The sequence below is a fragment of the Diceros bicornis genome, chromosome 26 (genome assembly GCF_020826845.1).
Source record: "Diceros bicornis minor isolate mBicDic1 chromosome 26, mDicBic1.mat.cur, whole genome shotgun sequence".
NCBI classification, from domain to species: domain Eukaryota; kingdom Metazoa; phylum Chordata; class Mammalia; order Perissodactyla; family Rhinocerotidae; genus Diceros; species Diceros bicornis.
The window spans coordinates 45994759-46010959 of record NC_080765.1 but is presented as its reverse complement, the minus strand read 5'-3'; the positions used below and the strand labels follow the sequence as shown (position 1 = coordinate 46010959).

Here is a 16201-nt window from a genome sequence, read left to right as displayed (position 1 = left end):
CAGCTAGCACACACACTGCCTGCTGCCCACAGCCATGTGAGGGCACCATCTTGGAAGTGGATCCTCCTGCCCCAGTCAAGCCATCAGATGACTGCAGCCCTGCCTGATAGCTTGACTGCAACCTCGTTCGAGACCTTGAGACAGAACCACCCAGCTACGCCACTCCCAAATTCCTGACCCACAGAATCTGTGTGAGATAATGAATGTTTCCTGTTGTTTTAAGCTGCTAAATTGTGGGATAATCTGTGTCAAACAATAGATAACAACAAATACACCATCTTTTACAGAACTGTACTAGAGGGAAAATGAGCCACAATTTACTGGATTATTTTATTGTGATGAATTCCCGGGTGTAGAATAACTGGCCCAAAGAATATGAATAAAAATATGTTTCTTGACTTGTTAACAGTTTGCTGCCAACAATGAATACATCTTTTTGCCTAGAGTGAGGTTCGACAATATTTATTTTCTGGCCTTTTTCTTAAAAGGCCAGATAGTAAATATTTTAGTCTGTGTAGGCTTAATGACATAATCAAGGATATTATGTAGGTACTTAGATAACCATCTAACATGTAATCATTTAAAAATGTAAAATCCATTCTGTGCTCGTCGCTGTACAAAAACAAGGCCTTGGGCTGGATTTGGCTGGATTTGGCCCCCCGGCCATAGTTTACCAAGCCCTGGCCTAGAGTGTCAGCAATGCTGTGTTTTATATTTTACAGTTTTTGCTGATAAAATATATACTAAGTGATATTTTATTTTTGTTTTAATTTGCATGTGGTATCTTTTAAGTAGAATAGTGAAATCTATTCATGCTAGTGTTACCTCAGTTCTTTGGAAAAGCCATTGGTCAGTTAATTCAATACTTACTCAGTGCCTATTTAAGACCTTTCTAGCCAGTATATACTTGCTAGCAGTATATAATCTATGTGCAGCTCCTTTTCCCCTCATCATGCTTGTCCTAACTTCCTATTTTTTTCAGATTTTATGTGACTTTTATTCTTTAAATCCAAACAGAATGAAATGTGTTGTGACTTTGAGAATTTGTATTTCTTTTTGCTTTTGGTTTGGTTTAGGGTTAGTAAGTTGGTAGATTCCAGTACAGACATCCAAGCCATCAAGCTTTCCTCCATCCATTCTCACCCCGTGATTAGCAGAGTTCCTGTTAACAGAATTGAACATCTTCATTCAAGGATCTTCTCAGTACGGTCTGGCCTGCCAATCCAACCAAACACCGGGGTGAGCAAATATTTCAAATGCATGCAAGAAAGCAGATTTTGGTTTAATTCTTGGACTCATGCTATTATTCTGTCAAGAAGTGTATATCATCCTTTTCCAGAGACTTAAGAAAAAAATGTGCAGATTTTGGGCATAAAAGACTGGCTCTGCTAGGTTTCAGCGTTACCATGCTCTCTACTCTAGTTCAAAGGCAAAATGCTGATTTTTCTGACCAGGATTAACCCAATGGAAGAAAGTATCAGAAAAGATCATAGTAGAGGTCTCGGCCATTTCTCTCACCAGAAAGAAGAAAGAATAAAATCACTAAATCTCCTGGCCTATATTTAATCTTTCTTTTTAGTCTTTTACTATGAAACAGATCATGTATTGTACCACCTGGAATTTAAAATGTTTTAAATATATCCTTATGAAATATATGGACAACGTGTAATGTTGTTTTAATGTTGAAAAAAAGAATATTGATGTGCATTTTATGAAGTGGTCTTGACTTAGATATCTACAAGGTATTACTGCAAAATAATGAAACTGATTTTCATGGGTTGGTGAAGAGATTAATTTCATTGTTTCATAATCTTGAATCACATATTTTTTGTGTGTGTGTGTGAGGAAGATCAGCCCTGAGCTAACATCCATGCTAATTCTCCTCTTTTTGCTGAGGAAGACCGGCCCTGAGCTAACATCTATTGCCAATCCTCCTCCTTTTTTTCCCCAAAGCCCCAGTAGATAGTTGTATGTCATAGCTGCACATCCTTCTAGTTGCTGTATGTGGGATGCCGCCTCAGCACGGCCGGAGAAGCGGTGCGTCGGACCGTGCCCAGATCCCAACCTGAGTAGCCAGTAGCGGAGCGCGTGCACTTAACCGCTAAGCCACGGGGCCAGCCCCTTGCATCACATATTAAAGGGGAAGCTGTCATCCATAGAGACTCCTAGTCGAAAAGGGTCTTGGGGTGATCTAGACCAGCCGCCTATCCTGTACAGGAGGCTCTTCTCCAACCTCCAGCAGGGGCTTATCCGGGCTCCACTTGGCCAAGCTTTGCTTTTGGAGTCTTCCCAGGAAGCATTTCTCAGGGTGAAACCTCAGACAAGTCAATAGCAGTGCCTTTTGGTGAATGCTTGAGGTGAATGTAGTCTCCATCATATCAAAAGTGGGAAACTGGGGGGGTGTTTGGTAGTGACTTTCATGGATTTTTTGGTATTCTGGGCCAGGAACTTAGGAATGCCTGACTCAAACCTGACCACCAAGCCTCATCCCACAAAGGCTCTTGGGTGACAAGTCGTGCACAAGGAACACTGGCACCTGAGGCTTGAAGGCCTCCCTGCCTGTCGCAGCTCTTGCAGCACCACAGAGAAGCTGAATGGGAGCATGTGGTGCTAACCTCCAGGATCTCACACCCCTAGGCCCCACTCTAGATCTTGGGATCTCAGTGCACATGACTACGCACTTTGACATTTACTATCAATGCCACAGGGGACATCTTTGTGCATGGGTCATGCTTATACAAGTATACCTATAGGATACATTACTAGAAGCAGAGTTTCTAGGTTAAAGACTATATGAATATTAAATAAAATTTTATTCATTCAGCTAATTTGTTTTCTACAAAAGTTGTACCAATTAAAACCCCAGCAGTGGTGTTTTCCCACATTTCCATCAACTTAAAATTTTTGCCAATCTAGTAGGTAAAAAAAAATTATATCTTGGGGGCCGGCCTGGTAGTAGTGAGGTAGTGGGGCTAGTGGTTAAGTTCACACGCTCTGCTTTGGCGGCCCGGGGTTCACAGATTCGGATCCTGGGTGCAGACCTACACACCACTCGTCAAACTAGGCTGTGGCAGCTTCCTACATACAAAATGGAGGAAGATGGGCATGGATGTTAGCTCAGGGCTAATCTTCCTTAGTGAAAAGAGGAAGATTGGCAACAAATGTTAGCACTCAGGACCAATTTTCCTCACCAAAAAGCAAAACAAAACAAAAAAATTATATCATGTTTACATTTGGTATCTGTTTAGGCTACTCTTCCAGACTCTTTCCAATCTGTGCCTTCTTTTTCTGCTTTTAAATGTCACTCCAATCGTTAGGTCAAAGAATTTTAACTTGAAGCAAATTTTGAACATAATCAAAATGTTAGACATATATGAGAGAATAAAATTGGATGTGAGCCAGAGGCCACTTAACTGCCTGCCAGCTTCTATCTGTGACCATGTTAATGGTGTATCTCCCTTTTTTTTATTGTAGTTCAGTCTTCTCTGCCAACAGTTCTATGCCATGTTCCAGAAAAGGGTTATATATTCTCGACGCAACTGGATGTTGATGCTGTCAATACAGATCCTGGTGCCTCTGGTGATCATTATGTTCAGCCTCACAACCCTCAACTTCAAAACAAGAGTGGAAAATGTCCCATTGGAGCTGACCCTAAAAATATATGGTCAAACTATTGTTCCATTTTTTATTTCTCCAAATTCCAGGCTGAGCCCTCGCCTTTCAGAACATTTTACAGATATGCTTGTAGCTGAGAAACAGGTTCCTCTGGAGATCTCGAGTAAGTACCAGGCCCAGGAATACAGGGCATGAAGCAGGTCTGTTCCTCCTTCTAGTAAAGCCATGTCCTTCCAGGCCATGTGATACTCCCTGAAATCAGACTGAATAGCCAGAAGTCTCAGAAAAACATCTTTCAAACCCCAAATGACAGGAAAGGGAGAGTTCCTAGAAATGAGACCAAGTTGTGTCTTTCTAGGGACTAAAGCATGTATAAGAATGAAATTGATAGGGGCCGGCCCAGTGGCATGCAGTTAAGTTCGCACACTCAGCTTCAGTGGCACGGGGTTCGCCGCAGGTTCAGATTCTGGGCGCGGACCTACGCACCGCTCATCAAGCCATGCTGAGACGGTGTCCCACACAGAGCAACTAGAAGGAGGTACAACTATGACATACAACTATCTACTGGGGCTTTGGGGAGAAAAAAGGAAAAAAGGAGGAAGTTTGGCAACAGATGTTAGCTCAGGGCCAATCTTCCTCAAAAAAAAAATGAAATTGATAAGTTATCTGATATGTTTGAATGTATTGAGAGGAGAGTTACACTTCTATCAAGGGAGTTTGTGGATGACTTGGTGATAGATATAGAGAAAACTAAGCAAATGAGTTTTAAAGGGAGGACATTATTAACTCCTGGGGGGAAAGTTATACAAAAAAAAAATATGTATCTGTGTGTGTGTGTGTGTATATATATATATATATATATACTACTTGGTTCAGCTGTGAATAATTTCTACTTAGTCATAATAATGTCAAAACTGACTATTGATTTAACCAAATTTATGGTATAACTCTAGGGGGAGGAGACGGGAGAGGAAGACCATAGGGGTTGCGGATAGTTTTAAGAGAACAAAATCCTTGCTTCCATAATAGGATGTCAATAGATAAATGTGCTATTTAACAATCTGGAGAAACACCAGCTAAAAGATTTGAAAGTGCTTGTCTCTGGGGAGCAGGCACTGGGGATGGTGAAGGGAGGCCAGGACACTGCCATTTCTCATTATAAGTCTTGTATAATTATTTGAGTTTAAAAATTATATTCATGTGTTATTTTGATTAAAAATAAAATTTTACAGTAATTATTTTTTTAATAAAATAAAGAGATCAAATGCAGAACATGATGTAGCAAAATGGTTGAGTTCATAGTGCCCTACCTCTCCAAGCCTCGGTTTCTTCATATGCAACACAGAAAGAATAATAAACCTTACCTCACGGTGTCTTCAGGAGGATTCCATGAGGGAGTGCCTATCAAGGGCTTTGCATAGTTGGCACTCAGTGAGCCTTCAGTCAGTGGCACGATTGTCCTTATTGTTGTTGCTGTGATTAAAGATCCCTTCCAGCATTAAAGATTCCAGAATTCTGGGTGGGTCATATATTTTATGTGGCACTGTATACTGAAAATGCAGTAATGAACAATATTACTACCAGCCCTTGTTGAGCTTCTAGCCCAGAGGACATATGGATAAGTGACAGTAGTTACAATACAAAGTGACAATAATGATGATGATCGGAGTACTATGGGATCACAGATGTGTCTCAACCCTGGAAGGCCAGAGTAGGCTCCAGAGTAAGAGCCTGAGATATAAATGGGAATTGACCCATAGAAGGGGATGATAACCTGAAGAACATTCCAAACCACGAGAAGAGCCTTTGTAAGCGAGGGGAACAGTCAGTCCTTAGGTATGGCTGGAACGTGAAGACAAGAAGCTGAGTTTGGGCAGTAACTGGGCACTATAGGTCATGTGCAGGGGTTTGGCTTTATCCGGAGGGCAATGGGGAGTCACTTGAAGTTGTTCGGTGGGGTGCAATATGACCAGATGCGTCCTTTCATGCAGAGACTGGAGGGAACTGGATAGAAGGCAAGGAGCTCATTAGGCCCACATAGTCCTAGCAAAGGTGGTGGGGCCTGGGCCACATCAAGGCCATGGGGAAGGAGGGAAGTAGACAGAGCTGAAAGAGATTTAAAAGATGACTAGACAAGACTTTTTTTTTTTTTACTGCGCCAGTCAATGAAAGGAAAACTTTATTGAGTCCCCAGAGCCGTGGGGCTCGGCAGGAGGTAACCCTGCCGGCAAAGAGGATCAGTGGAATTGAGGGCACGGCCATGTCAGGAGGAGTCGTTTTCAGATGTGAGTGAGGTTGGTGATGAGATGCCCAGGAGGAGCAGGGGTTGGGAGCAGGCCAATGGTGAGTCCTCCCTGCCTCACTGGGCCTGGTGTGAAGTTCTTGGATGTTTCGCTCTCTTCTAGGTTCAGTAGAGGCATTCCTACTGAAAAAGGCAGAAGAGGAGCCTGAGGGCTTTGACCAGAACTACATAGTGGCAGCTTCCTTTGAAGATGTGGGCAACCATACTATAGTGACAGCACTATTCAACAACCAGGCATACCACTCCCCTGCCCTGGCGCTGGCACTGGTGGACAATGTTCTCTTCAAGTTGCTTTCTGGTGCCAAGGCTTCAATTGTGGTATTCAACAACCCTCAACCTCAGTCAATCATGGAGACCTCAGAGAATATCTTGTACCAGTATGTGCAACTTCCCTTCCCTCCGTTAAAGCTTTCCCATCTGCCGTCCTTCTCCCCTTACCACCTATTTCTTCCTTTGTTTTGTTTGTTGTTTTAATTACAAATTGTTATTTTGGAAGATTGTTCTGTGAGCAGTTCTACTTAAACTGCTACCTCTCTCATGTCCTATCTTTTACAGAGGCCTTAAAGGACATTATCTTGTTATCAACTTGCTTTTTGGAATAGCTTTCTTGTCTAGTTCTTTTTCCATCTTGACAGTCAAAGAGAGATCCATCAAGGCCAAGCACGTCCAGTTTGTCAGTGGAGTTTATGTGGCTACTTTCTGGCTCTCTGCTCTGCTGTGGGACCTCATCTCCTTCCTTGTCCCCACTCTGCTGCTGTTGGTGAGGGCTGCATGATGCTGGGACCCTTCCCCTGCATGTCTGGGAGGCTTGCCTGGGGTACCCTGCAAAGAACTGGAACCAGACTGGAATTCTAGGCGGCAGCTCAGCCCCTGATTGGTGACCCAGGGTGTGAAAGTACCTCATTGCTGACCCTCAGTAAAACGTGATTCAGGTCTCAGCATGAACAGGAGCAGAGGGGCATGTCCTAGGGTCTCCAATTTGTGGCATCCCCAGAACTGCTGCCTCAAGCACGCACCTTGGGGATGTGTGTTTATAGTCCAGAAGGAGCTCACCAGGGCACTGAGGGGTACAAGTATTTGATTCTGACTGAATTGTGCAGCTTGAAGGTTCCCTGGTCATTTGCGCAGAATGGATCATGTCCTCCCTTGTTCTGCCTATATGTTTTGTAAACATCTCTGGGCCCCTGATCTCATGGCACTGATTTCCAGGGGAGCTCCTTGGGAACAGAGCCCAGAGCAGCTGTCTCTGCACTGTTGGATGCGTAAGTGAAAGGAGTTGCCTGTGGAGTGTTGCTAACACCTGATTTTTAAAATTGAGAATATCATATTCTTTCTCTAATGCTTAGGATTGACTCTTAGTGACTTTTCCAAATTCTCCCCCCCTTTCCTAAGGTGGTATTTCTGTGCTACAGAGAAGAAGCTTTTACACACCAGGAAAACGTCCTGGCTGTTGTTCTTATGCTGATGCTCTATGGCTGGGCTATCATCCCCTTCATCTACCTGACCAGCTTCTGCTTTGACAGCGCAGGTGGCGCTTGTGTTAAGCTCATTATAACACTCACCTTCTTGAGCACTGGCCCTCTTATTCTCGTCTCAGTCACAAGTGAAAAAGGTGAGGACCATCATATTTACACATCACATCAACCTTTAGTTCTTCCTCCAGCAGCCACAGAAGTTGTCCTCACGAAAATGTGTGTCTACCTGACACTTGTGTGAGGCTGTGCTCAGCAGCTGTAGTCTGAAGAACCCCAAACCAGCAATGTCCCAAACTTGCACTTCCAGGAGAACTGACAAACACGGTAGTTAGATTTATCCAGTGGATTATGCTCAGCAACAAAAAAGGAACAAGCTGCTTCCCACATGGAGTGGTGTGGATGAATATCAAGACACGGTGTTGAGTGGAGGAGGGCACACTCTGATCCCACTGACAGACAGAATGAGTTCTGGTGATAGAATCAGAAAAGCGGTTGCCTCAGAGTTCGGGGGAGGGGAGTTGACCAAATAGAGATCTTAGGGAACTTTCTGGATGATGGAAATCTTCTGTATCTTGATGGAGGTGTTGGTTATATGGGCATAAATGTTTGTTAAAATTCGTCAAATTGTCCACTTATGATCATGCATTTCACTGAAATAAATTATTCCTCAGTTTAAAAAGAGATAATAAGTAAGTAAATAAGCCAAGGTTGGGAGAAGGCTATTTGGTGATTGTGTAATTAGAGTAAAAGATGCTGACGAGGAGCCATCACCCACTGTGCACCTTAACATAGACACCCTCATGTTGGCACTGCCATCCTTCCAGTCAGGGCTGCATACCCATGCTCATCCTTGACCTCTGGAATACTCTTTTTCACTCACTTTTATACTGACCACCTCCTTTAAATTGACTTTTGGGTTTTGTTGGGGTTTTTTACTTAAAACTATGTTAACACCTCCCTCTGCTTTCATCTTGGGAGTCATTCTATCTCTTAAAGGACTTTACATGTATATATTCTTATCTATTTTGAATTTATTTTACTAGTCTAACTCAGAGTTTTGTGGTGTCCTTTCTAGTTCTCATACATACCACCTGTGGAATTTTACAGTCAGAATTGTTTTCATCTGAGAGGATCAAAAAAGTGACAGCGTTTTGGCTTGATGGTTGAAATAGAACAAAAAGCATACTGCAGGCAGAGAAAAGGGGATTAGCAAAGGCATGTCCTGAGGGAACCCTAACCCAGTGGTTCTCAACCATAGTGTTCATCCAAGATTCACTGATTAGCATTCGAAGACATATCCCGGTGGTTCTGACACAGGTGGTCCAGGGAATCACTCAGAAACGCTGCTCTAATCTCCAGGAAGAACCTAAGGATTCCTCCCTTCCTCCTCCTCTGCTGCCCAACCACACCCCAGAGGGACCAACACAGCAAGGCAAAGGACACTGAGGGGCCCTGAAGACGGTAGAGCTTTCAGAGAGAATGACCAAGCCAGTGCGCTTGACCCTGGACAGTCTCTCTGGATCCCTCAGCCTTTCTGGGATCCATTTCTTTGTAGATTGCTTCATGCTCTTTCTTCTCTTCCCTCCTATGCAGCAATAACGAGGACCAAGGCCCTTCTTCTGCTTAATAGGAGGCACCTTCCAACTTAAAAACTAAGTAGAAATCAGGGGAGTCAGGGTAGGGAGGCTGGGACAAGGCAAGACTCTCCACCTCTGGTCAGGAAAGGGATGCCGATGCCTTCATGTGCCCCATCCCTACTCCCTGAGAAGAAAACCATTAGAGGCTGGACCTTGGCCTCTGTACACATGTCCTACGAGCCTCGTTAGGATGCTGTCACCATGGCAGTAGACAGAGAGTCGAGAATATAAAAGCTAAATCTGAGCTCTCTTTTTCCTAAGACCCCACTAAAAGGATAGCAAAGGAAATAAAAATGGTTGAATTCACGATGAAGAAGCATCTAAAGTGCATTCAGAGGGAGAAATGGCTGAGCAAGGACCTAATTTAGCACCTCAGAATTCTGGAGGGGCTTGGGACCCAGAGGCTTGGTACCTCAGAGAAAGAGAGTGAAGGCAGGGCTGAAAACAGTCTGTGCCATCTCCACTGTCCGTGTTCCCACTTCCCCACACAGAAGCACAGAACACATAGGTAGTCACATCAGAAGTCAAAGATCCCACCTCTGAATGAATTGAACCTGCTCCCAAAAGAGACCTACACATTCTGACTGGTACCCTGCCTGGTTGCTCTAAAATGTAGCCGCCCCCATCCGCAAAGCTAGCAATTTGCCTCATTTGTTTCTGTGAATGGACAGTCAAGGATCACCGAACATTTGAGGATGGTGGCTACATCCTCAAATGGCTAGACAGAGCCATTTGTGGCTAGACAAAGACTAAAACAAAGCAACAAAAATGAAACATGGGCGTAGGGAAGTGCAGAAAACAAAACGAAGATTTTAGACAAGATTGCATCTATTAAACAATAGAATTCTATGAAGAAGAAAAACTTCGAGAACAGGACAGAACTGATTTCCCAAATAAAAATTTAGCAGAAGGGTTGGAAAATAAAGTCAATTAGACACCCAGAAAGTAAAGCAAAAAGAGAGGAGAAATGGAGATGACAGAAAAGGCAGGTGATGTGAGAGTAAGTCCAGGAGATGCTACTACATTCAGTTGATAAGCGTTCCAGAAAGAGAAACTAGAGGACATGGAGCTGAGGAAGCCACCAAAGAAATAAAAGAAGAAAATTTCCCAGAGTTGAAAAAACAGTTCTCAAGATTGAAAGGGATCCATCAAATGAAAAAATACCCGCACCATTAAACCCAGACACTTCCTAGAAGATAAGAAGTTCTAGACTCAATTCAATTATCAATCAAGTGGAAGGGCAGAATAAAGACATTGTTAGATGGGCAAACAGAAATTTTACCCACCATGTCACTTTCTTGGAAAGTAATCAAGGATATAGGCCAGCAAATTGAAGGACTAAAGCAAGAAAGAAGACGCAAGATCCAGAAAAGAATAGATCCAACCCAGGAGTGTGGCAAAGAAAAGTCACCTTTGTTTGGAGGGCTAGATATTGATAGTTTGTGACCCCTCTGCAGTCTTTCATCAACTTTGGCACAGGATCCCGAGAGAAAGAAGGAAGGAAAACAAGTAGAAACTGTAAATATCTGTTCCTCTGATTAGATGTATTGATAGTGAACACTTTCTCTAATTCTGGTTAGGGTGTGCTGGGAAGGAGGTGTTGTCCCCTCTCAAATTTCAACCACTCCTTTCTTAAGGACTTGGAGATCTCAGAGCAGATGTGGGTCTAGGGGAGCCCATGGCTGACTATTACTTCCTAGGCTGAGCTCATGAGCCTTGTTTAGTAGTTAAGTCTTTCTCTCTACCCCACACAGGAGCTGCCATGCTGATGTTCTGGTAGTTTTCCCCTCTCCTCTCCATCTCAACCTCCAGGCTAGATTTCCAAATTTAGAATTCTAAAGAGAGAAAATTAGGAGGGCGCGACCCAGTATGCCTTCTTCACAGTATCACATCTGCCACCTTTGCAGCTGTCCTACTGAGGTATTCTCTCCTCAGATGCAACTCAATGTCTAGTCACCAGAGCCATGACCCTTAGGCCTTGGGGCCCGGAACTCAGTGAGGGTGTGGAGTACCACAGCTTCTGAGTTCTGCCCCAGTCTGCACTTCATGCCCCATGGGTGTGTGCTCTGCTGCACAGCTTCTGAGTCCTGGCCCAGGAAATGTTGGCTGGGAGACCTCATATCCAAGGTCAATTCATCATACATCACAGTGGCCTTCATTGACAGGAATTTCACAGATTGGTACCCAAAAGCTGTACTGCTCTAAATCCAAGTCCTGAGAGTGGAGTTCATTTATTTATTTATTTATTTTTTGTGAGAAAGATTAACCCTGAGCTAACATCTGTTGCCAATCCTCCTCTTTTTGATGAGGAAGATTGGCCCTGGGCTAACATCTGTGCCCATCTTCCTCTATTTTATATGTAGGACGCCTGCCACAGCATGGCTTGATTAGTGGTGCATAGGCCTGTGACCGGGATCCAAACCTGCGAACCCCGGGCTGCCGAAGCGGAGCACGCAAACTTAACCACTGTGCCACCAGGCTGGCCCTGTGGAGTTCATTTTTTATAATTGGTTCAGCTTCTCCCCATGGGATCTGTAAGTCAGATGCCCATGGGCTCTCTCCCCTGAACTACCCATTGTTTTGGAACTGGTTGTGTAAATTGTCATGATGTCTGAAATTAGATCTCCTATTCCCACCCTTTTGTTTCTCCCTTTTGTTGGTGAAGATATGTTAGTGTTTGTGAAGGATGGCACCTAGCAGCACATAGAATCATTAGGGATAAGCATGAAGCAGCCTGTGGGGTGGGTGAGGGCTCAGTTACATCTGTGAACTATAAATATGGTCCTTTACTAGACCATGACCCATACACTGTACTATGAATTAATCCTCTTATAAATTAATTAGCTATGAGTAGCATATTCATTTTGCAAAACAATTGTGTTTCTTCATTGGAAGTAAGCATTTAAAAATATGTAAAATATACCACAGTTTATTTATAACGCTGTTTGGCATTTCTTCACTTTAATATAACATGAACCTAAAAATTGGCTTCTCTTAACCTCTAAGAGGCCCCCGTTTCTGTATATCTATTTTATAACCAGCCAATTTGCTGACATCTCTTTTATTTCTAATAGTACTTTGGTTGATTCTCATGGCTTTTCCAGGTACATGATAATCTGCACGGCAGATTATCTGTACGGCATCTGAAAATAATGATAGTTTTGTCTCCACAAACTATATAGGCAAGGACTGTGTCCTCCTTATCTATCTGTAACATGATGCTCAAACAACTCCAAAGCTGGCCCACCAGACCCTCCTGCCTGGCCCAAGCTCCCTTGTAAACGTCATCTCCCTCTAGCCTTCAAATTCCCCACTTCCACAGACACATCCCACACTGCAGCCATGCTCTTGCTGGTTTTCCCAAACACACCAAGCTCTTTCTGATTCATCTGCATGAATAATTGGAATAGAAATGAAATGACAGGTTTAAGAAGTATTGCAAAAGAAATATACTTATGGCTTGGAGACTAAATGACTACAGCGGAAGAGGGAATACCAGGAGTCAGGGAGAACAAGATTTCTGCTCTGGGGCCTGCAAGTGTGACAGCGCAGGGATAGATAGAGTGATAGATATAGATAACAGATCCTTTATATAGGATAAACAGGCACAGTGGGTTCAGAGAGATGCTAGGGGATGTGCACTTTTCTTCCTGCAAGTAGAGTTAATATATTCTATTCCCCTCACAGATCTAGGCTACACAACGGTCTCAGAGTCCTTGGATCACACATTCCTACTGTTTCCAGGCCACTGCCTGGGGATGGCTTTCTCCAACTTATATTACAACTTTGAACTACGGAGGTTTTGCAATACCAAGAACCTGAACCAGTCTGAGTGCAATCAAGTTTGTGAGTATTGCAAATGGAATTTGTTAATTGTATTTTTTATTGAGATATAATTCACATAAAATTCACCCTTTTAAAGTATACAATTCAATGTTTTTTGGTATATTCAGAAGGTTGTGCAACCATGACCACTATCTAATTCCAGAACATTTTTATAACCCCGAAAAGAAATACTCTATCCATTAACAGTCACTCCCCATTCCCTTCTCACTCCAACCCCTGGCAACCAATAATCTACTTTCTGTCTCTATAGATTTGCCTGTTTTGGACATTGCAGGTAAGTAGCATACAATATGTGGTCCTTTGTGTCTGGCTTCTTTCACTCACAATAATGTTTTCAAGGTTCATCCATGTTGTAGCATGTGTCAGTACTTCATTCCTTTTTTTTTTTTTCTCTTTTTTTTGTGAGGAAGATCAGCCCTGAGCTAACATCTGCCAATCCTCCTCTTTTTGCTGAGGAAGACTGGCCCTGGGCTAACATCTGTGCCCACCTTCCTCCACTTTATGTGGGACGCTGCCACAGCATGGCCTGACAAACGGTGCGTGCCCGGGATCCAAACCTGGGCAGCCAGCAGTGGAGCGCACGCACTTAACCACTACACCATGGGACCGGCCCCCATGTACCAGTTTTTGTGTGAACAAGTTTTCAATTCTCTTGGGTATATACCTAGGAGTGGAATTGCTGGGAAATATGGTAACTCTGTGTTTAGATTTTCGAGGAACCACCAAACTGTTTTCCACAGTGGCTGCACCATTTTAAATTTTACCAGTAATGTATGAGGGTTCCAATTTGTCCACATCCTCTTTAACACCTTTTAAAATTATTTATTTTTTTTAATTGTGGTAAAATATATACAAAGTTTACCATTTTAACTTTTTTTTTTTTTTTTGTGAGGAGGACTAGCCCTGAGCTAACATCTGATGCCGATCCTCCCCTTTTTTCTTGAGGAAGATTGGCCCTGAGCTAACATCCGTGCCCATCTTCCCCCACTTTACATGTGACTCCACCACAGCATGGCCTAACAAGCGGTACGTCAGTGCACGCCCGGGATCCGAACCTGCGAACCCCGGGCCGCCACAGTGGAGTGCGCACCCAACCGCTTGCGCCACTGGGCTGGCCCCATTTTAACTATTTTTAAGTGTACAATTCAGTGGCATTACGTACATTCACATTGTTGTGCAACCATCACCATCATCCATCTCCAGATCTTGCAAAGCTGAAACCCTGTCCCCATGAAATACTAACTCCCTATTCCCCCTCTCCAGCCCCTGGCAACTACCATTCCACTTTCTGTATGTGTGGATTTGACCACTCTAGGTACCTCATATGAAATGTTTAAATTCCTTTCTCATTTCCTTTTGTGTATATTCTATAGCTGTTTTCTATGTGGTTACTGTGGGAATTACAGTTAACATCCTAAAGTTACAACATTCTAATTTGAGTTTATACCAGCTTAACTTCAATATCATACAAAAACAGCTCCTATACAGCCCCATCCCCACTCCCTTTCAATTATTGAAGTCACAATACATCTCTATGTAGATTCTGTGTCCAGAAACATTGACTAATAATTGTTTTTTTATGCATTAGTGTCTTAAATCATGTAGAAAAGAAAAAGTAGAGTTGCAGACTAACATTACAACAATACTAGCTTTTATAATTGTCCGTGTATTTACCTTTGTAAGAGATCTTTATTATTTTGCTCTATATGTCCTAATATAGTCAATGTCCACTATATATTATGAAATGAAACAAGCAAGTTGGAAAAGATAATGCGTAGTATCATTCCACTTGTATTTTGAAAGATTATATCTGTAAATTATGGAAGGGTTGTACACAAAACTGTAACAATAGTTTTGGGGAGTAGAGAAGTACCTTTACTTTCTACCTCTCTTTTTTCCAGTGAGTGCATGTTTATTGTATAATTTTAAAATACACATATTTAAAAGAAAAATTTTGTGGCCGGCCTGGTGGCATAATGGTTAAGTTTGTGTACTCTGCTTTGGCAGCCCGGGGTTCGCCAGTTCTGATCCTGGGCACGGACTTACGCACTGCTCATCAAGCCATGTTGAGGCGGCGTCCCACATAGAACAACTGGAAGGATGTACAACTATGACATACAACTATCTACTGGGGCTTTGGGGAGAAAAAAGGGGAAAAAAAGGAGGAAGATTGGCAACAGATGTTAGCTCAGTGCCAGTCTTCCTCAAAAAAAAAAAAACAGAAAAAAAATTTTTAAGGCAAATCAGATTAAAAACGGGAGAATAGAGGCTCCTGAGTGTTTTTGTATGAGTCATCAGTTGAAGTTGCAGGGTGATTAATGATTGATAGAAGAGCCAAATATAAATATTTTGCATTTCAAATAACTGTCATATGGACAAGGAGAAGTCTTTTACTTTACTGCATTATTTTTACAGAACATTGGTTATAGCAAGGAAAACAAAATACTATTCATGTTTACCATCTGCTGGAATGTGGTAATAGCAAGTGATGACAATAATGCTTCTTTTACGTGATATTTGTTATAATAGGAATTTACCTACTATATGTAAAAGGTGATCAAAACCTTGGAATATCACCCAAAGTTTGATAACATCTGTTTATCCCATTGTAGCAGAAGGATATACAGTCCAGAAGAACATCTACGCCTGGGAGTCTCTGGGGATAGGGAAGTATCTGACAGCCCTCGCCATCTTGGGACCTGTGCACATTATCCTACTTTTCCTCGTTGAAACCAATGTCTTGTGGGAACTGAAAGCCAGGTTTTCTGGCTTCTACAAGAAGCAAAAATTGGTGAGTGGGTCAGAGTATAACTCTCTAAGGACAGGTCAAGGGGCTGGCTCCATACCTTCCTTCCTGTGGTCTGTAGTGGCCTTGATGCTCAGCATCCGAGGGAGCCTGGAGACCATCTAATCTATCCTGAAGGCAGAGAGGTGACAGCTCATGCCCAGGACCCCCAGGGACCTGGTGGGAGAGGGAGGAAGAGTTTTGGCTTGGCTCCTGTGACTCTAGTCAGCTGAGTAGAAATAAGACCGTAGGTTTCCTAAAATCAGTCTCCTGTCTGGAATACCTCTTCCCCACAGTCATCCAGGAGCCAGATAGGAGAAAGATCTGTTATGTCAGCTCTTGATCTGAATATCTTCCAGAGCTGAAGGCCCCCCAAGGAAACTCTGTCGAAAATGGGATTTCTTATACCTTGACATCCTCAGGCTTCAAGTCTTTTAATTTTCCTCAAAAGTCAATGCCTTGTGAAGTTGCCATGTCCACCAGATCCTGGTCATGTCAATATGCATTCAGTCTTGAATAGCTGTAGTTGCCCCTGAGAAAG

The 16201-nt window shown here is 42.9% G+C and overlaps 1 protein-coding gene across 1 annotated transcript in view; it reads left to right on the top strand.

The window, feature by feature from the left end:
* Positions 1-16201, top strand: part of LOC131422039 (ATP-binding cassette sub-family A member 17-like) — a 123367-nt gene that overhangs the window by 95399 nt on the left and 11767 nt on the right. Inside the window, 7 exon segments of the mRNA XM_058568892.1 lie at positions 1077-1239; positions 3475-3778; positions 6021-6294; positions 6473-6677; positions 7310-7529; positions 12717-12875; positions 15488-15666. Coding sequence (XP_058424875.1) covers positions 1077-1239; positions 3475-3778; positions 6021-6294; positions 6473-6677; positions 7310-7529; positions 12717-12875; positions 15488-15666 — 1504 coding nt within the window.